Below are 27,300 nucleotides of genomic sequence, written 5' to 3'. Positions count from 1 at the left end.
TTTTCTCCGTGTTTCCCTTCCCTCCCTTCGGTGTAGACCATTCCTGATAAGGCTTCTGCCAATAGGAGATGAATAAACAGAAGGATGATGTATCTCTCAGGTCCTGGCCCAGGTCTTTGCTGGATTGTACGTATTTATTCAATATATCACTATGATTTAAGCAAATAATCTAAAAATTAAATAGTGGACATCATAAAACACAACATGGGGACTAATTCAAAAGCAATTGCGAAATGAATTTCTAAACTCATTCATTTCTGGGTTTAACTTCAATAAAAGGGATTTAAAATGTTATAAATCCTCAGAAAGAAAGTGGCGATTCGGTGTTTATCCACTAGATGGCAGCAGAATACCAGTTACATGACACCTGTTTGTACTGGTTAATGGAAAATGTGGAACAGTAAACGAATTAGTTTAATCATAAATGTGTGTAAGTGTGAAAGGATTAGTTTCAGATCATTTTTCAACACTTGAAACAATTATTTCTAAGTAAAACATACATCAGAAAGAGACAGATAATCAGAAACTATATAAGCACGATATGTTGCCTTCACTGGGTCTTTTTAGCTCGTACAATTCATGTGCGTTTTAACTAACGCCCCTAAACTTAATGCATGATTTTTGTAAATGTCTGTGTATTGGGATATCAAAATAATAAACACGATGTCATATAAATCACATTGGATCTCCAACTCTCGCTGATTTTACAAAATAATAAGTTTAATAATTTGTTTCTTCATACGCCAGTATACAATCAAAACCTTATGAAGTAACAAAATGTTTCCCTTTTTTGGGTTTTTAAAATGCGATCCAAAACAAAACGACAAACACATCTAACAGAAAACAAAAAATCCTTCAGCTACACTTCAGAAAAAATAGGCTGAAAATTCATTGGTGCTTTCTGCGTTAACAAAAAAAAAAAAAAAAAAAAAAAAAAAAAAAAAAAGCATGTCATGTGATTAAACGTGAAAATCCTGAGCTTTCTGTTAGCTCGTGAACGCGTCATAATTCATATCCAATGAGACCCCGCCCTGTCCACGATGTACTCGCTGACCGTCACTCCTCTCCGGGCTGTTCAGTGTCAGACGCGCCTTCTCGCCTTCGCGTCTATGGCGACCAGCTAGGAAACCGTTCTCTTTCCCCATCGACCAGCCGGTTAGCTCCTATTAGAGAGCTAACAGGCGTCCATTGAGATGGGATGATGTAGCGGGATAACTCCTTGGAAGAACTGCGCAGTACTTTAGCATGCTAAGCTAACCCGCAGCCATAGACACTAACAGTAACTAAGCCGAGCTAGGCTAGCAGAAGCTAACAGAAGCTAACGGAGGCTAGCATTCACCTGCGGGCTGTTCCTGCTCATCAGCTGGCGTCGTTTCTGTCTGACAGCATGGAAAGTGTGAAGGAAACCGACTCTGGAACGCTTTCCACTTCACCTGCACCGCAGGAGATGCCTGAGTCCGTAAAGCCGGGTGGGTTGTCCCCGTTGCCGGCTGGAAAGAGACCCTCCATCGGGGAGGATGAGGCTGGAGGCGCGGAAGCTAAACTCTTTGGGAAGGGACTCGCAGCCACCTCCCTTCTTCAGATTGCGATCCGGAACGGGATCTATCAAAACCAGGTTGCCAACGCCATCGGTGGAGTGGCGAAAAGCATGAACATGCCCGCCAACATTTACAGTTTGACATCAGCCAGCAGCTCCGCTTCTGTCAACTCCTTGCTGAACAGGAGGAGGCAGAGACACAGGAGGAACCTGTCTCTGGGGGCTCAGCCGAGCTCCGGCGCGCCGGGGGGGGCTCCAGCTGAGGTGGCCGGGCCCGCGCACTCCACCTCGCCGCTCAGCACCCTCAGCCTGGACAGGAAGACATTCCTCCGCCAGAAACAGTCCAAACAGCTCCAGGCCTCTGATAAGTCCTGGCTGAGATCCGACCTCCGGAGGGGCTGCATTCACGTCCACGACTGGCTCACGCCCTCCTACCCGCGTCCCGTGCTGTGCAGCCTGGACACCACTGCTGGAGAGGTAGCCAGGAAGCTGGAGGGCAGTAAAGCTGGGGCTGTGCTGAGAATAAACTGCAAACCTGCTGCTGTGACTGACTCTAATGGCGTTTGTAATGATGTCAATGGACATCCTGATGACATGAAATGTCTTAATGGTCATACAGATGTGAGGAATCCTAAATCAGACGAGGAGGAGCAGACAAAGCAGAGTTACTCTGAGGCTAAGCTGAGCTCTGACCTGCTGCATGAAGACAAAACTGCCAGTAACTCCTCATCTGAGATCTATCTGAATGACATTGGCGTGGATCTGAGTGTGGCAGATTGTTACGGGCTGTATTCGGGCTCAGATATGGAAAGCAGCACCTGTGATGACTTCAGCCCAGGTGGACCCAGAAGCACGGAGCGCAAAGACTCACTCAGTGATGGGCTGGGTTTGGGTACCGACTCCTCCGTGATGAGTGCAAACTGTGACAGTGCCACAGAGGGACCTGACCCATTTGAGAGCTCCTCAGATGAAGTGGAGCTCGCCTCGTCTCCGACTCATCTATCTGACAACTCTGCTGCAGACCAGCAAATGGATCTTCCTCCCTCAGACGCCACTGTTTCTTCTAAACAAGTCACCAGACCAGATGGAGAAGATGGTGAATCTGTAAGTGGAGATCCTACAGATGTCCCCAAATTAATCAAACCTCCATCTAAATGCGCCAGCAGCTCTGTGGCCCGGCCCTTGACTAGCCAAGTACCCTCCCAGCCTGAGCTGGAGATCCCCAGGAGCAGCGTGGGCTGGCCTGAGCCCACCAACACCAGTCCCACACCGGCCCTCTTCATCCAGCTGCATGGAGGCGCTGTGCGGCGCCTGGGAGATGACGAGCGTCCTCTTCAGATCCTAAACGAGTACCTCACCAATCTGGGGTTTGAAGACGAATGGAGGGTGCAGGAGGAGGGGATGAACCCAGAAATTGGCTGTCTGATACGCTTCTACTTCGGTAAGTACTTTAAGATGCAAAAAACCTCCAAACCTGGACTGATTTTAGACCCGATTCAGCGCAGCTCTTATTGTGCTGTTGAGCTGTGAGAGCCACAAGCTGCTGCAGGCCACTTCAGCAGCGCCTGGCTTGTCTCTGCTCAGTCATTGTTCCTCCATTCGCAGTGTACCGTGAGTGCCGTCATTGTGTTTGGTCAGTCGGACTGTTAAACTAGTGTATTCAATTGTCCTGCCTGCACAATGTCCGGCGTTGTCCCTGCAAACCCACTCCAGCCCCTCTGTAAGACGACACACATCAGGAGGCAGCAGGTGTGCTCTTTCAACTTTTCATTTCCATGTTCTCCTCCTAAACAGCTCCTGTTGTTTTGTTGTTATTGATAATTATCCTGTTTGTTGACAAGCCGGAGTAAGAGGATGGGGAAAAACAGCCATGATCTCTTTTGGGGATTAGCACAACTGGATATTGTTTTTGACCTTGTTTTGCACCCCATCAGGAAAGACGGAGAGGATAAAGAGTTGGCTTGGCTTTAAAATCCTGCCTGGATGATCACGTTTTACATCCCTTCTCTTCCTGTTTCAACTCATTCAGCCAGATTACGAGATCAAAAAACACTTTTTATTCTTTCACCTTTAAAAATATGCATTTTATCCACCAATAAATAAAATGGAGCATATTATTCCTGGTTGTCGTGGGACGTGCTCAACGCAGCAGCTTCCAGATGCTGCTGACAAACACACAGCCATGGAACGTGCAGAGAAAGGCTGCTTCATGTGACTGGCATGAGAAGAAGTGCTGCGATGATGTGACATGACAACCAGTTAAAAACCACTTTTTACACCCTCTTGTTTAGGGATTTATTTCCTTCTTGAATCACTCTTATGAAAAAGTTTTTAAATTCCCCTTGAATTCAGTCCTCTCAGTGCGAACAGCATGACTTGTTTGATAACGTTCATGTCTGCCCAGAGGAGTTTGACGCAGCACAAATAAACGCTCACTGCCTTGTGCACATATTCTCTGTCTCACACAGGCTCGCTGTGTGCTGACGATAAGAGAAAAGTGACCTTAGCAGAACTCGGATTTCACCTCCTCAGTGTTTCAGATCTCTCCGAGCCGGTCTGAGCTGCAGGCTCCACTGCAGCAGCCAGAGGGTCACCGCTTTGCTTCACAAGGTTAAGGACTCGCCCAGAAAACTTTCTCAATACTTTTACCTCCGAGAAGTGGAGGAGGAAGTCGGATGCTTGGTTCTTTTCAGGACACACGTGCTTATTCATGCAGAATTTGTTTTAAAAAAAAAAAAAAGAAAATGTCTTGTGAAGGGGGAACAGGGTGTGGCGATCAGCTGCGCGATGAGACAGGATGTTTCCCAGTGAGCGAAACAGACGGAAGGAAAGGGCTTGTATGTTAACACACCCCATCTCGCCTGCACAGCCCAGGGAAGGGTGGGTGCAGACAATGCACACAACACATATTCCACATTGTTGTGTCGAGTAAAACGGGATGGAGACGGTTGTAACGCTGCTGTCAGCCACAGGTCAAAGTCTCCGTTATGACTGTCTGTAGACTAAAGAAACAATCCCTGTATGTTTTCATAAATAACATGTGTTACTAACAACTTCTGCACACTGATTAGTTGCTAAACTGCTGGCTTATTTAGCTGAATAGCAGTTTTTTTTTAAAAATGACTGAGCAACAATTTTTAATCACACTGACGCAGAATTTAATCATAAATTCACAAGCAGAATATTAAACTGTTCGTTTTACAAGTCAGCTGGAGGAATTTAAACTTTCCCTCAAGACTCTGTACAAACTCTGCACACTATACTGGGAACTAGGGGAGATCCAGCAGGAAAAGATCTCTTAATGGCAGAGGCACGATGAGTAAATGACCGCATTAACTCATGATAGAATAGTTGTTGGGGTTGTTGGTAAGTTAATGCATTTATGTGATAATATGGGTTGTTATCACCTAAATGTATTAACTAATAGAGACGGGAAGTCAAATCGAAAATGGGGATTTTTGCTTCATAATTTTAAAATGTTTTTTTTCTTTTTTTGTTTTAACAAAAAAAAAAAAAAAGCTCAATTTTTTCAAATAAATACAAAAAAATTAATCATAAAATTTGTCATTTTTGTTGTTTTTGTTGACTTTTTTTTGTCTTCTTGGGCCTAATAGCAGCAGAATGATGGCCTGGCTGCTGGGTTTTTTTTTTTTCCCTCATCGAAATTCGGAAAATTGACAAGCAAAATAAGTTTGTACAATTTTTTGTTTGTTTTCAGTCAACAAAAATCTTCGATAACTTCCAAGAACCGTGTGAATCACAATTTGAATCGAATCGGCACCTTAACAACTGGAAACAGCTCTGTTAACTAACACTACTGATCATGTTGATGGGTTCAACGTGAACCCCCCCCCCCCCCCCCCCCCCCCCAAAACAACTTTTACTTCTACAAACCTGACGTCCCCCAGTTGGAGGACTTTGAGAATAGCTGGAAAAACTGTGTCAAACTGATCAGTCTGGAAACTTTACCAGAACTATTTGTCCCAAAACGTCTAATTTAGTTCTGCTTCAATTCATTTAAGATAAACTTTGCAGAAATTATGTTCACATATGATTTTCTAGATTTTTTTTTTTTTGTGGCTGCATCGTTCCAAAGGGGTTTTCACATGTACTGTTTGTTTGTTTTATGTTGTTGTTCTTTTAGTAAGCCTGTCATTTTGTATTTTTGCTATGTACCATCTTCATTTATTATTTAGCAGAAACATATTTACTGATATCTACACAGTTTAAAAAAGCAGGACTGAATAATGGCAGATGTTCTTTGTGACACGACCCCCGTCGACGGTTAATTCAGCATCCATCTTGCATCTTACCTGTACTCCGAGCTCTCTCCAGCCAGTAAAAGTCAGTTTTATTTTGGCTTTTGTCTTTTGTCCTGCATTGTCTGTTTCTCTTTCTTTTTCTTTCTTCCTCCAACAACATGCTTTTGCGTTTCTTTGGTAAATCAGCCTCAGTGCACGTTCAAAACTGCCAGTGTTTCATGTGATGCGTAAAAGAGAAACAGGGCTGTGATGTTCCAGGCTGGAGAAAAAAAGTTGTTTTTATCAGGTCAGAAAGTTACATAGTGCTCATAGACTGTATGTAAAAAGATGGGCGGAGCCTCCGTGACGTCACCCGTAGGTTTCTGAAGAGTTGAATTGAAGCTCGGTGGGCGGTTCCTACCATCACCATCTTGGCAGGGGCATGCACGTCGTCTCACCCAGAAAATACAAATATGGGCAAAGAGGTGGAGCTGAGAGGGGGGCTGTGAGCGTCATGGTGGATGATTGACATCGAGCAAACTCCGAGCTTTCTGTAGCTAAGAGCTAACCGAGCTAACCTGGAGATAACAGGAGCTAACCAGCTAACGGAGGTAAGCGGGCTAAAGCTAAGTCACGTTGTTAACCGGCTAAAAACTGCAGAAGTTCTACGTTCTTCTTAATTGAAGCGAGAGATCGGGTACCTGTCAATCAAAAGGACACGCCCCTAAATATGCCGAATTATGAGATTAAATTACTTTACAGTTGTCATGAAGGTAAACCTGACCTATTAAACCTAAAATGGATTTTTGAACCAGGCTGTAAACATGTTTATTTCTGCTGTAAACATGTTTATTTCTGCTGTAAACATGTTTATTCCTGCTGTATACTTGTTTATTTCTGCTGTGAAGTTGGTCTTTTTAACATGGGAGTCTATGCGGATTTGCTCTGTTTTGCGCCCCTAGTGGATGAAGGGGGAACTGCAGTTTTATGTACTTCTGCGTAGGCTTCCCCTTTTACTGCCGGAGGCTCCGTCTATCTTTCATATACGGTCTGTGATAGTGCTGCTTTAGCAAATCTCACAAGTGTTCCCTTCACTACAAGTCCAAAAGTATTCAAGCAGACATTGTATCTACACAGAGAAACTCCGTTCATTATGGCTGCTCGGATTTTATACCCAAGGCCTAACAAATAAGTATGGGGTGCAAAGGGTTAAACTGTAGCTTAATTCTTAGTTTTTCTGTGTTTGCCATTAAGGTGCTTCATGTGTGTCACATGGGAGTTGCTTGCAGAAGCTCTTAGTTGCCGTTTAACCAGCAGGACTTAGTTTAAAGCAAAACGCAGTAGTTTTATCACCAGGAGAACAGGAGCGTGGTTGTTCCTGTGTGTACCAACGCTCGGAAAAGGAGCTTTCATGTGGGCACGTATTAGATTGAGCTATAAAAAGCACTTAAGTTATGGATGACAGCTTTCCAAAACCATTAAACCAAACTGCGACTGACTGAACAGCTGATTGGTAGTTAAAAGGAGGACTTTCCTTTTTTTTTTTTTTTTTCTATCCACATTTTTATTTGTCATTCATACAGTTAGTTGAAAAATGACGTCTTGCACGACGTGTCCATGTGTTTGTAGACTCTGTGTTTTAATTTGTCCATTAAAATGATGCAAGACGTGCTCATTTTCAACAAGAGAAACTTAAACAGTGATTCGCTCAGAATCTGGATTTCAGCTTTAGATACTCTGTGCTGCAGACGAAGCTCAGAAGTTGGTGGAAGGGGTCCTGTCAGTGCAGCCCCCCCGCCGCCCGCTGAGGCAGCGGGAGAGAAAACATTCAGTGAAGTTGTGCACCAGTGACTGGATGAGGCGGCAGGGAGGACGGAGGTGCTGGTGTTGTAAGACGTTACATAACCAGCTAATCTGATTCCAGGCCTCTTTGTGGTTCAGACTCTTCATGCGTCTCCCTTTCTCCTGTTCCCTAATGGATGTGATCCGACAGTTTAGCAGAGAAAACGCAGTGGCTGTGAGTTCAGAGTCATTCAAGCCTTCAGGGCAGCGCAGGACGCAGGCCAGATACAGCAGGAGTGTTTTCTGGCTCCTAAACCCAGCTGCAGCTCATTTCTGTGTTAGCGGTGGGTTAATAATGTAACAAATCACGCCTGAATGACTGCTCATCCTAGCCAGCCACAGGCTACGGTTGGCTTACATAACCACACAGCGTCGCTTTCTGAAAGAGAAAGCCATGCTTGATTCACAAAATCCCACAGAGATAAATATAAAGCTGTCATTTGTCCTTAAAATCCATCATGAAAAGACCACAAATAATAATAATAATAATAATGATCCAGAATGTCTTGCTGTGAAATAACACGGCTGCTTGTTTACCCCTGCAGGTAAGCCTCGCAGCGTGGGTGGTTCTGAGCGCGTGCAGCTCTCTGGGGTGTTCAACGTGCGGAAAGGGAAGCTGGCCCTGCCGGTGAACCGTTGGTCGAAGCGTCAGGTCACTCTGAGTGGAACCTGCCTCATCGTCTCTTCTGTGAAACATGTCCACACTGGCAAGATGCACATCCTGCCACTCATCGGAGGAAAGGTACGTTATAAGGTGCAAAGCTGACGCTCTGGCAGGGAATCGGCTCCTCCCTCCCAGCTTTACTCCACACCTTTAATGACGTATTTTATTTATTTTCTGTTTTCAGGTTTATACCGCTCTTCTCTGTGTTCTCTTGTTCTTTTCAATGGATTTGAGTTAAAGCTCCAACTTTTTATGTCATTAGAACAGGGGTGTCCAAAGTCGGTCCTCGAGGGCCGCTGTCCTGCAGGTTTCCCATGTATTCCTGTTCCAACACATCTAGCTTCCACTAAATGGATCAAACAGCCAATGACATGCACAACTGATTAAGCTCTACTACTAATTCATTTGAATCAGGTGTGTCTGAGCAGGGATACATAGAAAACCTGCAGGATTCTGGCCCTCGAGGGCCGGAGCTGGACACCTCTGTATTAGAATCTAAAGATAAATCAGTTTTTGATGAAAAGTTGTTTCCTTGAATGAGCAGAAGAATCTGGACTTATTTTGGGCTGTTTTCTTTGCTGCAGGTGGAGGAGGTGAAGAGGCACAGCCACTGTCTGGCTTTCAGCTCCGCTGGTCCTCAGAGTCAGACCTACTACATCAGCTATGACTCGTACACCGAGCACCTCCACTGGCACAGGATGGCCTCTAAGGTACAAACCGCCAGTCTGAGGCGGCGCACTCTGGGGGAAAAATTATCTTCTTCATGTGAAAAGCTAAATTTGTTCCCATTTACACAAGTTTTTACTTCTTATTTGTGTAAATGATAAATGCTTTCTTTGTAAATAAAATAGATTAAAAACCAAAATGTTTATTTAAAAGGAAGAAATTAATTTATGTAGCTTTTTAAGAAAGAAATATTATAAAATAGAAAAGAGGCTAATTCCATTATTCCTTCACTGTAACGCAGATCATTGTGTATTCATTCCAAAGTATTTAAGCAGGCTGTAGTTAAACTGGTAAATATCTGTAACTTTGAATGCAGACTTAAATTCAGTCAGTTTCATGCAACTTTCCTGTGGCTGCAGGGTACGTCCAAATGTCTCATTATTGCAATAACAACACGCACGAAACCAGTATAGTGAAACATGAATCATGCTAAGTCAGCTAACGTTGCAGCGCTTGAGTCCAAGCCAGATTTCTCTGTGGGGACAATAAAACGTATCGTACCGTACCACATGGTATCGTATCGTTACGAGGGCTGCATTCCAACTAGAGAAACGTCTGCATGTTGTTCGAATAATTAACATGCACAGATGCAGAAATGGAATGCGGCCCTTGTTAAACCTACAGTATTAAAAGGTTTCTAGATGGTTCACCTGAGATTAGCACCATAAATGGAAGTAGTTTGTATTGTATGTAGTATTTAAGTACACTGTGGAGTTGTTATGTCATGACAGTATTGGACAGTAATGCGTGTTTTCCTGACTGATGGATGGAGTTTTTCCTTCCACTTGCTGCTGACAAACACACTGCATTTTATTCTTAATGCTGGTTTTTTCCTGTATGAGCGTGACGGTGTTTACACTGTGGTGCGTATTATTATAACTTTTACTTATTTCAGCCACAACGACCAAATGTTCTGCTCCTGTCTGAAAGAGCAGATTTCTCAGTGTTTTTGCATGAAGTCACCTGATCACGCCTCCTTATCAGGAAGTTTGGTGTGAGGCGTTACGGGAGAACCTGAAAGATGTGTCATACGCAGTGCGCTCTTAGTGCGCTGACGTGGTCAGATGGCATGCACATTTCCCCCGTGTCTCTTCATCATGATGACAGCAGCCTCACGTTAGCTTTTTGTTAACACACACTCACACATCGGTTGCTTCTCCCCTCTGGTGTTTCATGTGATATATGGGTGCGAACTGTGTTGCTTCTGCTTATACAATATAGTCACGGTTTCCAAAAATAGCTGCCAAGTGTGTCTAAATGGCCGAAAACTGGTTCCTCATCTTATTTCTGCTCTGCATGAATGGTTCTGCTGCTTTAGAAAAAAGAGACATAAAATTCTCATCTTCCAGAGCTTTTTTTAAACAGAATTTCTTCCATTAAAGTGTTTGCTTGGCTGAGGACTTCACCTAGGTTTTGGGAAGTTTTTTCTTTTTTTCTTTCCAGAACTTAGTTTATAAAGTTTCTCCTTCATCACTTCCACATAAACTCCATCAATAATTTAACCTTTAACAGCCTTTAGTGCTATCATGCTTTAATTTGCTTAAAACTTCTGCATGTTGTTCAAATAATTAACATGCACAGATGCAGAAGTGGAATGTGGCTCTTGTTAAACCTGCAGTATTAAAAGGTTTCTTGACGGTTCACCTGAGATAAGCACCATAAATGGAAGTAGTTTGTATTGTATCTAGTATTTAACTTAAATTTAAAGTACTCCCAGTTTAAGCCTATAAATCGGTATGTTTTTATACAAGAGTCAGTGCAGTGTTTAAAGGCCTTTATGCTTATTCTGTTCAGTTTAAAACCTTCTATCCAAGACAGGATGATTGTTAGGGCTGTAACGATATGCCTTTGTCCCGATTCGATTCCGATTTTTGGGTGCTGATTTGATTTAAATTGCGATTCTCACAATTCTTCAATATTGCCGATTTTTGTAGATTAAAAACCAAAAAAAAAATATACAAAACTTTTTTTTTTGCTCGTTATTTTTCTTGACTTCAATTAGGAAAAAGCAACACAGCAGCCATAATGGCCAAGCATTGTACATGCTGCTATAATGGCCAAGAAAACAAGTAAAAACATCAATAAAAACAATAAAAATGACAAAATTTATCACAGATTATTTTTTATTAATTGAAAAAAATGGATTCTTTAACAAAAAAAAAAATCTATTTTATAATTGTGAAGCAAAATATCCTGATATTTGATTTTTTTTTTTTTCCACCCCTAATGATTGTGGCCTTGCATTGCTCAGATTGTTGGCTCATTGTGTTGTGATGTCCGTCTCAGATCGCCTCTCAGAGGGTGAACTCTGTCGACCTGTCGTGCTGCAGCCTGGAGGAGCTGCCTGCTCAGCTGTTTTACAGCCAGGACCTCACCCACCTCAACCTTAAAAACAACTTCATGTCGCCGCACAAAGGCGTTACAGCGCTCACCAGGTGAGATTGTGTCACTCGCATCTTCTCTCTTCTGTGTGTCAAGAGGTTTGCAGTATTTCCTTGTCATTTTCACTGGTTGGGGTTGTCCCACTGCGGTTTTAGCAATCATGTGGTGTAAAACGGAGGCAGATTCGATCAAATTACAAATGTGTGTGGGTGTGTGTGTGTGTGGGTGCAGACGCTCGTTTGCTTTGAATGATTAAACAGAAGCTGCAGTGATGACGAGAGGATTGACATCACCTGACCTGGGGTTGCTGATGTGTTGTTTCGGTGAAGTCTTACTGTATAAACCTAAACATGGACACTAAGAACCTGCTTGTGGACGGTTTAGCTTCAGAAAGGGCGGCACCGCGGATCTTAAAGCCTTAAAAAGCACTAAATTCAGCTCAAAAAGCAGGCATGGGATGGTGTTACTGAGACTTGACGGATTGTGTTGTGTCTTTAAAACCTCAGACCTCGGAAGCAGTTTTGTAGCTTGCCTACAGAGGTGGAAGAACTCTGCTCTCTACCTCTCCGTTGTGGCTTTTACTGTGGTTTTAATCAGATTTTCAGACTAAGCAGACACCGTGTGAAGTCGGTGAGATAGAAGAGTGTCGCTGTGCCACAGCTGAGTCATAGTTCCACAGTAAAGAACTGATTACCAGCTTGTAAACACCGTCGCCTGACATGCTAACACAGAAATTTGCATCTTATGTTTGGAGTTGAAACAAATATGGGATTACTCCCCGAGTGGCGCTTTCGGGATCATCTTACAGTGTGTGTTAACAGCTGCCGAGCCGAGTACAATGTGTCCCCAACCACTTCTGTGGTGCAGAACTGAAGGGGTCTGTCCAGGCCCTGATGATCTCCTGCATGGTCTGAGTTGCACAAATATGTAAACTGTTCATCATCTTTCATTTCCAACTTTTTTTTAACTTTGACTTCTTTGCAGCCACTTCATCATGAGCGTGTCAGAGTTAAATGAAGGAAACGTATGCTGTGTGTGTACACTGCCATTGTTTCTGCATAAACAGACGCTTCCCATGCAGTGTGTTTTCCCTGCGGTAGGCCTGCGACTCTCCCTCGAAAGGATAGGGGTCCAGCTCAGCCTTTCACCCTGACCCTCCTGTGAACTGGATTAGGAAATCGTGCACACTCCTTCAAGTTCCCACCTGAAGCAAACACAGCATTGTTCCAGTCTAAACCTTCAGCTGTGGACCGGTTTCCGAGGTGTTACGTAATTTAGAAAGTTGTTCTCAGAGTTTGTGCCTAATTTAGAAAAGGCCAGGATTTGATTATAGTCCAGAGATGAGTATCTGTGTCGCTCTTTGTCTGCCCTCTTCCTCCTCTCTCTCCCTCGTCACTCTCACTCACAATGAGCTTCTCTCTGTCTCTCCCTCTCTCCAGGTTTTGTAAACTGAGAAGCCTCAGTCTGTCAAATAACGCTCTGTGTGAGTTTCCTGTGGCGTTGTGCAACATCACCTCGCTCACGGAGCTGAACCTCTCTGGGAACCGTCTCAGCTGTCTGCCTGCAGAAGTGGGAGCGATGCAGAAGTAAGTGGGCTGAAAGAGGGCGACCGCCTCAGGGCTGCAGTGGTTAATGACGAGGTTTAGGAAAAACAATCATCTTTTCAGTCTCTACCTGAGAAAGGAGCGTGTCATCGCTGACCTGTCTGTTGCTGACAGAGAGGAGTTGTCGCCACTGCGGAAGCGTCAGTGCAGATTAATCCCTTTCTGTATTAAATGAACAGCTGGCCGGGCACCAGACGTGTGTCCTGACGATGCAGGGGCTTTCTTCAGGAGACCGCTCTGCAGAGTCATGCTGACGCTGGCCCTGCAGGATGGGCTGAGATGCTCACTCAGTCTCTTCCCAAATGCAGGACTTTAATGTGCAACTCTCAGTATTTTAGATCCTGGGAAAAGATCTGCTTTTAGGAAACTACATGTTTGGCATTGTGAAAGTCTCTGAGGTGAACATGGTTCTCCAGCAGAAGCTGCAGAACAACTCCTGAACTGGGTTTATGGTTTTAATACTGAAAAGTGTGGACTTTGGTCAAAATTCTTCATGGTTGTTTATGTGTGTAAATCTTATCACCATAAACTTGCAGGATCTGTCGGCTTTCCTGCATGTCTGTAGTTTTAGATCAGGAAGGTCAAACCCAGGGGCCAAACAGTGCAGTCTGGTCTCAGATATGCTGAGCCAGTAAAATAACCGCATAATAACCAAAAAAGAAAGAAAAAGACTAATATTTTTCTTTGTTTTCATATGAACTGTGGATAAAATGCTTTGTTTGGAGACCAAAGAAGTAAAGTTTGGTCTGTTTGAAAGCCGTAGGTCTCGGCTTGCTTACAGGACCATTTAGTGAACCAAATGGAGGAAAAGACGTAGGAGCAACATGTCGGCTCGATGCTGCTCAGATTCTGGTGAAAAACATCAAATTTAGAACACCAATGTGGCTGGGCGATACGACCAAAACCTCATATCCCGATAAAACTCATCTTATATCCCCATGACAATATAAATAACCATATAAAACTGTGTAATGTTGTGTCAGTCATCAGTTATATGTCAGATGTTGCTAGGCAACAGCAGCAGTGATCTCCTTCCATCTGGGGGAACTATGGCCGTATGACGTTCCACAGGTAAATACCTGCTGCAACGTTTGGTCTGGAGTTTATTATGAGCTTTCTCCTCCACTTGACGCTGCTTTTGCTCGTTGACTCTATTCTTTATTCTGTATTCTTTATCCTGATTCCAGCGCAGGTGATAAAATGAGTTAGTTGTGTCGGAGTCCGTTGTCGGGACTGTGAGCTAGTCTGTTGTCGGTTCCATGTCTGTCTTTTTATATCCAAACTTCAGAAATTTCCCCCTTTTAGGAACAAACTCATCAGTTTGGGTCGGCTGCTCATCTTTTAGTGAATTATCCTGCTCTGAAACACATCTGCTACCGTCTTCCTCCATGTTTGTTTATATATTGCAGCGTGCAAAGTAAAGCAGCTTCATATGAAACGACAGACATTTTCTATCGTCCAGACGATAGATATCGTCATATCGCCCAGCCCTAGACAGCAAGGTAAACACAAAAACTCCAGGACTGCATCAGTTTATTGTTGCTCCGTTGTTTACTTGTGGTGAACGAGCCATTTTTAAGTCCAGGCCAATCAACAAGTCAGATTTTCTTCTTTCTTTCTTCCTGGTAAGTGATCGTCTCCAGGAATATCGCCTCCTAGTGAGCACTTGTTGTTACTGCACAAAGTTCAGGCGGTTTGGTCCATGTGAGGAAAGTTTTCTGGGAAAGCAAACCAAGCCGAGTCCCCTCAGACTGTCCGGGTGGGAATGCACCCCAATAACTCTTAGAGGAACCTGAAATTTCTGCAGGAAATGAACTTTATGTTACACACCGTGTGACATCCTGAATGCCACACACTCTACGAGCAGAACCAGTTCACACGACGAGCTGTAGCTACGTTGGTGTTTGGGAACTTCATGTGCTGTTGGTGGAGCCTAGTTTCCTCTTGTGCAGAGATGATAACACCCCAACAGCTGCTCTTCCTGTTGATGCCACTTATTAAGTTAAAGCTGATAAAGTAGTGCATCATGTGGCATCTCTTTATATGTTTAATGTTCATGATGACAGACCGATCCTCAGAGGTGAAGAGCCACTCATCGACCCCTCTCTGAAGACAATGAGCCTCAGTAATAAGATCACAGAGGTACAAAGAGGATTTTAAACGTGTCCAAACACTGTCCAGATGTGCACATTGTCTCACGGATGTCTCTGCAGCTGCTCAGCTACACATGTATTTATTTTATCCTTTACTTTAGTGTTTCTTACCATTGTGTATTTTTATTTAACTGTTTTCAGTATCATGTTTCTAATCTCATTTTGCAGTGTAGATTTAACTTTAAGACGAGTTACTTCCAGAAATGTTGTTATGTGAATGCAGAATAACAACATAGCCCATGGCTGCAGCTGCGCCCCGCAGGCGGGGGGGCGGGGAAAGAATCGCTCTCCTCAGCATGGGGGATGATGGAGCAGCTAGTGACACATGCAGTAATTCAGTTGATTAAAATATTTCTGTCTCCGCCACCTCGTTATCTTTAATTATATTCCCTTATTAAACAAGCAGGTCAGCCAGGGTCCACTGTCTTATACTTGCCGTCAGAGTTTGGGGTCCGTTGGTAAAATACTCCCTAGTTTTAGCTGTTTACAGCAGGGATTACAGAATTTGGCTTGGAGAGCTTTCTGCACACAGTGTGTGTTGTGTTGTTACACCTGTCGCCATGTTCTTCCCAGCCTGCAGACTCTCCTCCTGGATGGAAACTTTCTGACTTCGCTGCCTGTGGAGCTGGGCTCTCTGGAGGGCCTGACCTACCTCGGTTTATCCTTCAACTCCTTCAGCTGCGTCCCCCCCGTCCTGGAGAAGCTCAGAGGCATGGAGAGACTGTGTCTGGCAGGGAACCGGCTCTCCGTCCTGGATCTGGCCGGGCTGCAGTGGCTGCCTGCTCGCTACGTAGATCTCAGGTAGAGAAAATCCTCACAGGTGGGAAAATGTTTCCTTGTTGTTCTGGAAATGAAACACTTCCCAAGATGCTGCAGAGAGAACCTGCTCTGTGTTTTCTAATTAGGGTTGGGATCTTTAATGTTCTGTCCTTCTTTTCTTACTGGCTGCTCTCTTTAGGGGTCTTCACAGCCAGAACTGACTTCATAATGCTGCATATAGGTTTAGGGGTCCTGCCTGACAAAACCTCTGCATTTATGCAGGCTTAGGATTGCCTCAATGGTCTGAGACCATGGTCCTCAGCCGGAATAGGGTGGATTGCCCTCTCCGGGTCGGGAGTCAGGTCCTGCCTCAAGGAGAGGAGTTTAAATATCTCTGGGTCTTGTTCACGAGTGAGAGAAGGATGGAGCGCGTCGACAGACGGATCGGTGCGGCGTCTGCAGTAATGCGGGCTCTGCACCGGTCTGTCGTGGTGAAGAAGGAGCTGAGCCAGAAGGTGAAGCTCTCGATTTACCAGTCGATCTACGTTCCTACCCTCACCTATGGTCATGAGCTGTGGGTCGTGACCGAAAGAAGGAGATCTCGTATACAGGCGGCTGAAATGAGTTTCCTCCGCAGGGTGGCCGGGCTCTCCCTTAGAGATAGGGTGAGGAGCTCAGTCATCCGGGAGGGGCTCAGAGTAGAGTTGCTGCTCATCCGCATTGAGAGGAGCCAGTTGAGGTGGCTCGGGCATCTGGTCAGGATGCCTCCTGGACCTCCCTGGTGAGGTGTTCCAGGCACGTCCCTCTGGGAGGAGACCCCGGGGAAGACCCAGGACACGCTGGAGGGATTATATCTCTCGACTGGCCTGGGAACACCTCGGGATCCCCCCCGCAGAGTTGGCAAATGTGGCTGGGGAGAGGGAAGTCTGGGCTTCCCTGCTTAGGCTGCGGCCCCCGCGACCCGACCCCGGATAAGCGGCATGAAGACGGATGGATGGATGGAAGGATTGGCAGAAGGAAGACGTTTCTCATCATTCTGTCTCTGTGCTGCCCACCTCCCTACAGGCTGAACCGGCTTCAGACGGTGAAGTCTGCAGATGCAGAGCAGCTGCTCCACATCACCCAGCTGGACCTGAGGGATACTGGTCTGCAGGAGCTGGATGTCAGGTCCCTGTGTGAGCTGGAGCTGCTTCGCTGCGACAGAAACTCGCTCTCCCTCCTCAGAGTCAGCGGCCGCACCCTCAAAAGCCTGCATGCTGCACGCAACGGTACCGACACCTGTCAAGTTTTACAGCAGCTTTTCAGTGATGAAGCGTGACTGTGCACGTTTACACATGCTGTGGTTGTGTTTTCAGAGCTGAAGGAGCTGGACGTGCAACCGGTGCCTGAGCATCTGACTGTTCTGGATCTGTCCAGGTATTAAATCTGTGGACTCTTTGTCCTATTTATCACTTTAAAGAACAGAATGTGTTGTTATTCTAAGCTGTGTGCTGACGGTGTTTGTTTTCCTGAAGGAACAAGCTGCGATGTGTCCCGGACTGGGTGTACGAGAGCAGCAGACTGGAGGTGTTGGACATCAACCATAACTGCGTCACTGAGCTGCCTGTTTGGTAAGAATCCCCACCAGAGAACCGATCGCTTCTCACTTCAGAGGAATGTAGACCTTATCTCTGGTTGTTAATGTTGATAAGAAGCCGGACGGACCGTAAAGGAGTGAAAATCCATTTTCACTTCTTCTGTTGCGTACGTGGTTGGGCTTCTCTTTTGGCTTCATTCCTCTCTTTTGTTTCGGGAGGTTTTTCAGAGCTGACATTAACCCTTAAAGCTGCTAAACCACCAGCAACTCCCAGTGATACAGCTTATAATGCTTCCAGTTCCTAAGGAACGGTTCTGTGAGCTCAGCTGTGATTGATCGTTTTCCAGGCTTTTACAATCCAGCTGGTAAAGGTCAGGTTTATTCAGAGACTATGTTAAATCCACAACAAGCATGATACCAGCCTTATTTATCATATTTTATCATTTAAAAAAAAGCACTATCATTACTATACTGGTGATGATGGTGAAATGATACCAAAGCCACTTCTTGTTAAACTTTCCACCAATCAGAGGACTTAAATTCATGCTAATGTCCTGTCAGGAGCAGCCAGAGATCAACAAGTGAGCAGAAAGTTCTGTGTAGGGATGCACCAATACCAGTATCGGTATCAGCTCAATACCAAGCGTGTGTACTCGTACTCGGTATTAATAAAAGTGTACCGATACCACACTAGTCCAGCCAGCTCAGATGTGTCTGATGACATGTTTCAGACGGGTTTTAAAAGAAATAAATGCCTTGAATGTTAAAATTTTACATTTTGTCACACTAAAACAGTGATCCTCACTGTTAATTCAACAAGAGCTGAACTCAATATACTAAGACAAGAGGAGAGCCGCCACCCCCCCCCCCCCCCCCAATGAAGCCTTCCCAGGCTACGTATCCTGCTACGTTGCCAAATCAGTAACATTCAGCTTTTTAGCAAGGAATGGTTATCCTAAATATTGCACGGAGTAATGGCATTCTTATGCAACAGTATCTGGTGAAAATACAATAATGCCTCCAGAATGTTGGTGTTTCTTCTTCATTGTACATACGAAGCGACCGACAGAGAAGCTCTTTGGCGGAGTTCGGTGCAGGTGAAATCAGCCAAAACTGGCAACTCTGACAGGGTCAGTTAGGGCCGTTAGGACAGCAAAGTTTCTGCAAGCAGCCTGCAGCTCTTGTTTGTGGAGAGAACTGCAGCGTTAAGGATCATTATGACTTGTTTAGATAGCATTTTCAGACAGCCAGAGGCTGCTTCACGAGCCGCAAGGCAAGAGTCAGTGAGCCGCATGCAATGAGGAACACGGCACTATAAGCCAGATCTTTGTTTTAAAACCACACGTTTATAGTTGTATTTAGGTAAAATGTGCCGAATCAAAGTAAAACTTGGTGAAATAGTTCGATCTGTAATGTTAATATATTTGTATTGGTGAGGTAACTTCAGAAAGGATGGGTCATTTATTACAACCTAATGAAATCTTACACAGTTATAACAGCAGTAATAACCATAGTCATGTTTACATAAACAGATTTGGTATCAGCAGGTATTCAAGTTTTAGATATTGGTATCGGGTCAGAACTCCAAAAAAGTGGATCGGTGCTTCCCTAGTTCTGTGTGTCTGAAAAGTAGAAAGTCTGTGGTTCTCTATGGCTGGAATAAAGTGGCACAAAAACCTGGAAATAGTTTCTGTTGTTTTTGTTTCAATGCTCATACTTGGTCTGGGTTGGTAATAAATTCAGTTTTCTTCTTCTGGTTTGTCTTGATGCTGCTATATTTACCGTTTTACATCATTTTAGCATCATCATCTGACAGCTGGAGGCTGTCCTGAAAAACGTCTGGATGTTGACTTGGATTAAAAGGGTTGAGCTTCTACAAGCATTTTTACTTTAAATAAAAAGACAAAAGCAAGAAAAATGTACTTTTTAGGATTAAAGACTTTCTGAGAGATTTTATTCCTCTTCATGTTCAACCAGTCCCTGCACATGTATGAAGTCTTGTTACTTTGTTTCGATCAAACGCTGCAGCTGTTTCGCAGATTGTTTCCCTCTTTCTATTTAAGTTCCTACTCTGTTTCAGAAGCTAAAAAGAAGACATTAAAGCAGGTCTGTGAGCAACACAAAACAAGAGGAACTCCCTCTTAATCGCTGTGAGAACTATAAAAAGGTTCCAGTGGTCTAAAAACATTTCTGCAGCAGAGCAGAACACGCAAAGCAAACAGCTGCTGTAGAGTTTGCAGTTTCAGCTCTGCGATTCCCACTGCATCCTTAGATTTCCAGCAGTTATTGCTGCAACAGAATAAAAGTGAGCTCAGATGTCAAACGTGGTCATTACCAAAATGTCCAGTAATCAGATTACAACAGCATCGATTCCTGAAGTATAGTACATCTGTATGCAATGAGGGCCGTGATACAGTTGCAGAAATATAAATACACAGAATGTAATAAAACTGCATTTAAACTGTACATTGTGCAACAAGATGAATAGAAAAAGCATCTCCATGACAACATGAAGGAGCGCATTTATACTAACGGATCATCTTTAATTAAATACAAAGAAGATTGTTTGAGTTTTGTTAGCATTTAGAATAAATTCCAGATTTCGATCAGGCCTTTACTGTCGTACGTGCACGGCCTTACTGCGTGTTTTTGGGCCCACATGTCTGATAACTACCCAGCCTCTGACCACTTAGGCCATGCATGCAGTTCCAGCTCCATCTGAAGTGTTTTTCTCTTCTTTCTGGGCTTGTTTGAGCTTGTTGAACCACAGTGAACATCAGACAGCGTTCAGTACGTAGTCTCCCGTCCTAACTGGGTCCATCAGTTCCTGCTGACAGATTAACAACACACACACTGAGTTGGCTGTGTTTGTGTTGTGCTGTAGGCTGCTGTCCAGCGGGAGCCTGAGAAAACTGCTGGCAGGCTGGAACGACGTGTGCCGGCTGGCTGAGAGAGTGGAGATATCTCAGCTGGAAGTTTTAGACCTCCAGCACAACCACCTGACTGAACTCCCACACAACCTGTTCATCAAGGCTCAGAGGTGCGTTCTGTTCCCTGCTCAGGTCTTCTTTCCATTTATGGTTCTAGCATCCTTCTCCCAGCAGTTTCTCCTCATGACTGAGTTTTAATTGTGAAGTATTGAGACTGTGTTGGGATTTCATCGCAGCTTGCGCTACCTGAACGTGTCGGCCAATAAGCTGGAAGATCTCCCTGCAGCCAGCCTGTCGGAGGACACCTTCACCAACCTGGAGGAGCTCTATGTGACCAACAACAGTTTGACGGACAAGTGTGTTCCTCTCCTGACGGGACACGGCCACCTCCGGGTGCTTCACCTGGCCTACAACCAGCTGCAGACCTTCACAGCCAGGTCCGGTTTCTCTGAGACGAAGCACTGCAAGTCCATGTTGGAATCTCGGTTTTGCCACAGAAGCCAGATCAAGCCACCAGAATAGATTTTGACGTTGTGTATCTCCACATCCTGCAGTAAACTGGCTCGACTGGAGCAGCTGGAGGAGCTCGACCTGAGCGGCAACCGGCTGAGAGCTGTGCCCACCACCATCCTCAGCTGTCTGCGCCTGCACACGCTGTCCGCCCACTCCAACTGCATCAACACCTTCCCAGAGGTCCTCCAGCTGCCTGACATCAAGGTGGGTCCGATTTATTAAGACACTTCTCTTTACTGGGTCAGAGGAGCCGGAACCTCTTCATCTTCTCCATAAACATCTTTTCTACGAATTAACAGATTTAATTTCATGCCTGAAATATGAGACATGCTAGAAAAATGTTCTGACTCTACTTTACTGTATTGTACTTTTAGTTTCCTTCAAAAGGGATAAAATGTAAAAACTGGTTTGTCAGAACCTCCAAACATTCAGTCACTCATGTAGAACATCAACACACACAAATATAAGATGCAGCTTTGTGTTATCTCTCCTTATCTCTTCCTCCTGGTTCTTCTCTTTTAAAGCCAAATCAGAAAATCCTCTATAATCTCTCAGTAATGTCGAGTCACCTTCTCTAAACCCAAACTGTGTGACTGCATGTCCCTCGTAGGCAACATCGTGTTCTCTAGCAGGGTGTCAGTCATTTGTCTTCAGGCGCTGCATACAGTGATAACCTGCAGTTAATGAAAACTAAATCTTCTCTTTGTTTAGAGCCAAACAGGTGTGTAAACATTACGGAGATGTTTACATTAATGAGCTGTCTTTTTAGAGAACGTGTTCAGAGCAAGCTGACAGGATCCAGGAGCTTCTTTTAGCCATTTTCACCCGTTGTTGCTATTTCTGTGTGAAATCATGGAATAAATCATGTAAATGTGGACAAACGTTGGGTCAGAGTAGCCAGGAGATTCTCAGCTGCAGCTCTGTGTTGGCAGTGTGTGGACCTGAGCTGCAACGAGCTGACCGAAGTGACCCTGCCAGAGATGCTTCCTCCAAAACTTCAGGAACTCGACCTGACAGGAAATCCTCGACTCAACCTGGACCACAAAAGCTTGGAACTCCTTAAGTACGAGCCGCAAGCATAAACACGCTGTGGTGGAAAGTTTCAAACACAAAAGCAGCTGTCTGATGTGTTTTCCCTCCTCTCTGCAGTAACATCCGCTGTTTCAGGGTGGATCCGTCTCCCTCAGCGCCGTGTGCGAGTGACGGCCACGGCGCCCCTGCAGTCTGGAGTCACGGCTACACGGAGGCCTCCGGAGTCAAAAACAAGTCAGTCTCTTCCTTTTTCTATCCTCTGCTACTAAACTGCAGCTAGTTTCATCCAAAGTCTTACATGTAACGTGTTAATTTAAACTACGCAACATTTTTCCAAAGTTTATCCTAAAACACGATTTGTGTAGAAATGAAAATGTAAAAGCAACGAGCTGGACGTTAGTTAGTGGGACGGCTACGTCCTGATCCAGCTGCCTGTGTGGGACGTCAACAAGACGGCGTGTTTGTGCAGCTGCATGTTCTCCAGGGACTGGAGCTACTTCTGATCACCAGTCTTGTTGTTGGAACGGAGCAGAAACACGTGGAAGGGGACGGATGTGTGCAGGACTGACGGGCTTCCCTGTCGCCTGCAGGTTGTGTGTGGCGGCTCTGGCGCAGGATAGTTTCTGCGGGATCCGTGAAGCTATCTACGGAGTTTTTGACGGGGACAGGAACGTGGAGGTTCCTTACCTAATGCAGTGCACCATGGGAGACGTGTTAGCGGAGGAGCTTCACCGAGGCCAGCGGCAGGAAGACTACATGACCAACACATTCCTCACCATGCAGAGGTAAACTGCACCGTAACACAACCTGCTGCGACCGCAGCCGGATGCTCCTGCTAACAGCACGTCTGCGCTGCTCTGCTGCAGGAAGCTGGGTACGGCGGGCCAGAGGATGGGCGGCTCAGCAGCTTTGTGTCACATCAAGCACGACCCGGTGGCTCCCGGCGATCACAGCGGCTGCTTTACGCTCAGGGCCGCCAATGTCGGCAGGTGCCAGGCTGTGCTGTGCCGAGACGGCAAAGCGATGCTGCTGTCCAGCGTCCACACGGTTACAGAGGAGTCGGAGTACCAGAGGGTCCGGCAGCATAACGCCATCATCACCGAGGTAACGGCAAACTGCCGAGCAAGGCGTCCTGAAACCATGACTCAGCAACGTTTCATAAACAATGAGATGATATAAAAGACAACATGCAGGGAATTCCTGAGTTTAAGCTTCTGCATGTGAAGCTGATGGGATTGTTGATTAATAAAAGTCATTTGAAGATTTGAACCGGTAATGGCAGAAATTAGAAAAGCTAAAAAGGAAAAGAAAAATCTGCACTAAGAAGCTGTGACCAGGAACATTTCGGACTGGATGCGGCTTTTGAAGCCGAAGCAGCCGGAGACACTACAAGCTCCTTAAATCTGATGCTTGTGACTTCATGTTCCTGATCCGGACATTTAAAGCAGCATCTTTTATTCCCTATTTACCCGTTTCACAAGTTTATTAGTATTGCTAAGTACATTTTTAATAAATGGGTCTTAAAACGCCGACACAACACGGCCGGGCTTAACCCATGAACCAAACACACTCTCCTCTCTCCTGGTAGGTAGTGTGTAGCTCTGTCGGGTATCTGACATGATTGCTTTCCTTTTAGGTGTGTTATCCAAATTCTTCCCAACATTTAAGTCCTCTCCAGGTTTACAATCCAGAAATACTGTTTATTCAGAGAGACTCTGTGGTAACTTCCTGTCAAGCTTCCCACCAATCAGAGAGCTTAAACTGACGACAACGTCCAGCCAAAGTGGCACCAAGAAGCAACTGAGGTGGAGTTGGGTTTGTGATCTAGCAGAACTGTAAATCAGGGGTGTCAATCTCCAGTCCTGGAGGGCGGGTATCCAACCGGTGTTTGTTGTTTCCCTCCTCCAACACAGCTGATTCAAATCAACTGGATCCAGCAGCTTCTTGTCAACATATTTAGGTGTGTTGGAGCATGGAGACAACAAAAACCTGCAGGATACTGGTCCTCCAGGACTGGAGTTTGACTCCTGTGCTGTAAATGATGAAAAAAGCTTGCGGGGGAAAAGTGTAAATATGTAAATAGTTACTCCTGAAAACTAAAGGTTGAGAGAACGATGAGAAGTCCCTGTGGATCTGTGTGGTGTTTCCACAGAGTTCCAGGTTGTTGGTCGGTCTTCATGCTGCTATAACTACTGATACATTAATAATATAATATATTATATATAAATTACATATAACATGGAAGATAATATACATTAATTTGACATCATTTTAGCCTGAAAACATCACGTCTGGAAGCTGTGGGAAGAGATAGGTCGAGCTTCTACAGACATAACTTTACATTAAAGGTGGAGTATTTTCAATATTTTCAAAATAAATTAACTAATAAAATAACTACAATCATAATTATAAAGTTTTTTGAACATGTAGGTTCCAGTCTGTTCATATTTGATGCGTTATTAAATCACAAGTTTAATTAATGACAAATGACAAAAAGTAATTTTTTTTTTTTATTGGTAGGCAAACATTTAAGAAGGATCTTTGTCATTAATTAAACTTGTAATTTAATAACACATCAGATATGGACAGACTGGAACCTACATGTTTAAAAAAAACAATCTAATTATGATTGTAGTTAATTTTTTAGTTAATTTTTTTATATATATTGAAAATCTGACACACTCCACCTTGAAACACAAAAATAAAAGAAATTGGCCAAATATCTAAATGACTAAAACTATAAACGATCCATTTATTATTAAATCAGACGTGTTTTTTACTCCCTCCTCCTGCAGGACAACAAAGTCAGCGGCGTTACAGACTCCACCAGAATTCTGGGTTACTCCTTCCTCTGTCCCTCCGTGACGCCCCGCCCCCACGTCTCCATGGTGACCCTCACGCCTCAGGACGAGTTCTTCCTCCTGGGCAGCCGGGGGTTGTGGGACCTCCTGTCTCCTGGCGAGGCGATCGAGGCGGTGAGGAACGTTCCGGACGCCCTGGCTGCAGCCAAGAAGCTGGTGACCCTGGCTCAGAGCTACGGCTGCTCCGACAGCCTCAGCGCCGTCGTCGTGCAGCTCAGCATCACCGAGGACTGCTGCTGCTTCTGTGAGCCGCCACCTCCGCCGCCCAGCCCCGGCCCGGGCGCACACCCCTACTCGTCCAGCAGCGACGGCGGCATACCGCTGCCGCCTCCCTCCTCGGGAACCATGAGCGAGCTGAGCAGCGAGTTCAGCACGTCTGAGATGAGCAGCGAGGTGGGATCCACGGCGTCCTCGGAGGAGCCGCCGCCGCAGACCGAACCGCTGGCTTCTTCTTCTTCTCATCCCAACCCCCACAGCCGAGCATGCGTGCGCAGACCGGCGTGCGGGGGAGGGAGCTTCCACAGACAGTTCTCCGGAGCGCTGTCGGACAACGGGCTCGACAGCGAGGACGAGGAGCCCATCGCCGGCGTGTTTTCCAACGGCAGCCGAGTGGAAGTGGAGGCCGACGTCCACTGCCTGCTCCGCCACGACTGCGCCCACAGTCACACGCTGAGTGGAAACACTAACGAGCCTTCCCCTCCTGCCCCGACCTCCCCATCCCGCTCCCCCATCCCTCCCTCCTCACCCGCCCTCAGCGGCGAGGCCAAGTCAGGAACGCTGAGCCGCCGGGCTCGAGCCAACGGCTCCGTGGCCTGCCACGGCAGGAGCCAGGATCTCATCGAGGAGGCAGCCGACGCCCCTGTCAGGAAGCAGGGGGGCTACTTTACCGCTCCCACCCAGCCGGACCCGGACGACCAGCTCATCATCCCGCCGGAGCTGGAGGAGGAGGTGCGGCAGATCATCCAGCAGCAGCAGGAGCAGCAGATGCAGACGCACACCCCGCCAGCACACGCCTACCAGAAGCCTGCAGACTACTTCGTCACGCCTCTCTGACTGCTGGAGGGGTCCGCGCCGCGTTGACCTCCCTCCACAACGCCAGAGAGTCTCTCAACCTGGTTTTGGACCACAAACTCTTTTCATATGGTTTTGTTACTCACTTTATTTTGTACTGATGAAGCGCAACGCAATTTTTATAACACTTTCTGTTGCTTAAATCTAGACACGTAATTCCTTTCCAGCATATCTTTCATCTGAAGAAGCACTTTGCTCTCTAGACTCTTCAGATCAGCTCGACATCCAACGGTACTTTGACATTCGGACCGCGGTTTCTGTGTCCAGGCAGAGATTTCCCCTGCCAGTTGATGGCCTTACAGTTGTGGGAGTTAGGAAGTGTTTAACTAACTCCTAGGAGTTTAATACTTTAAAGTGACCCAGTCACTGAGGCGCACTAATATTCTCTGAGAGAAACGATTATTTCCGAAGGCTGATTATTCCAAGTTTGTGTTCTCTGGGTGCAACCAGTCCAGAGCAGTGCTGCGGTGGTGAGGAAACGCTGATCGTGGTTACCACCAGCTCTATGAATGTTCTCAGAACAGTGTTACAGATTTCACCACAAAAAGCAAACTGCACAACAGAGCTACTTTTGCTATGTAATAAAGTTTTCAAATAACCACAATATTTCGGCTCGGACTTCTTTATGGGAGGGTTTTACTTTGTGCTGCTTTTTTACAAAACTTAAACATTCAAATGAGCTGAAAGTTTCTATAAAGTAAGTTCAGAAACTGGAGCTTTTTCCTGCTTTTCAGACAAACGTTTGCAGTCCTGTTGAATGTGTTGGAAATTATGCACATGGTGTAGTTTTAATGTTACTCCTTTATTAAGCTTCTTTTATGGAGTGCAAAATATATATTCTGCACTACATATAAGAAGCTTTATCTCCACATATACGGAATATTGTTGGGAATGAAGCTATAAGAGAAGTTTAGGAGACGTTACCAGTTTTATAAAGTATTTGTTCATTTCTTATTTATTACATGTAAAATGTGAGTTGTGCAAGTTAGATATTAACTAATATTTATTATCAGATGTTAATAAACATTATGGCTTTAGGTTATTTAGCATTGTATCCGACTTTGGCTGCAGAAGTTACAGATGTGCCTTTTTAGATCCTAAAAAGTGAAACGTTTGACTTCACAGCTGCACAAGAAGCAACGTGTGTGTGTGTGTGTGTGTGTGTGTGTGTGTGTGTGTGTTCCATCGTGTGACAGCAGCGCTGTCATAGCTGGCAGGAAGCCCCACCAGAGGTCATCGTACCACCAGGACAGGGCTGGGAGGGTCGTGGCGCCTCCTAATGCTGGGTTGATTCATTACATGAAGACAAAATAGCCTGAAATCAAATCACTTCATTTTAATTAGACAATAAAAACAGTGTCAAAAATGGAGAAAATGTCAAATATACTTGTATTAATATTCCTATAAAC

At 45.2% G+C, this 27,300-nt stretch overlaps 1 protein-coding gene across 1 annotated transcript; it reads left to right on the top strand.

Moving 5' to 3' along the window:
- Positions 1 to 1,097: 1,097 nt before the first annotated feature.
- LOC306759255 (PH domain leucine-rich repeat protein phosphatase 1-like) lies at positions 1,098 to 26,425 on the top strand. Its single transcript, XM_079244830.1, has 17 exons — positions 1,098 to 2,978; positions 8,166 to 8,362; positions 8,869 to 8,994; positions 11,297 to 11,445; positions 12,832 to 12,978; positions 15,723 to 15,950; positions 16,974 to 17,176; positions 17,264 to 17,324; positions 17,423 to 17,518; positions 20,369 to 20,524; positions 20,651 to 20,851; positions 20,969 to 21,131; positions 21,860 to 21,990; positions 22,077 to 22,193; positions 22,550 to 22,744; positions 22,826 to 23,063; positions 24,755 to 26,425. The coding sequence occupies exons 1-17, from the start codon at positions 1,388 to 1,390 to the stop codon at positions 25,871 to 25,873; spliced, it is 5,118 nt and encodes a 1,705-aa protein (XP_079100956.1). The 5' UTR covers positions 1,098 to 1,387; the 3' UTR covers positions 25,874 to 26,425.
- Positions 26,426 to 27,300: the final 875 nt, after the last annotated feature.

The sequence above is a fragment of the Telmatherina bonti genome (genome assembly GCF_933228915.1).
Source record: "Telmatherina bonti genome assembly, chromosome: 8".
Taxonomy (NCBI): domain Eukaryota; kingdom Metazoa; phylum Chordata; class Actinopteri; order Atheriniformes; family Telmatherinidae; genus Telmatherina; species Telmatherina bonti.
Note: the sequence above shows the minus strand (reverse complement) of the source record. Positions and strands in the feature narration are given on the sequence as shown.

Coding starts and splice junctions, on each gene's coding strand:
- LOC306759255 (XM_079244830.1), top strand. CDS start 1,388: ATGGAAAGTGTGAAGGAAACCGACTCTGGAACGCTTTCCACTTCACCT. Junction 17,519..20,368: donor GTCACTGAGCTGCCTGTTTG/GTAAGAATCCCC, acceptor GTTGTGCTGTAG/GCTGCTGTCCAGCGGGAGCC. Junction 21,991..22,076: donor AAAAGCTTGGAACTCCTTAA/GTACGAGCCGCA, acceptor TCCTCTCTGCAG/TAACATCCGCTGTTTCAGGG.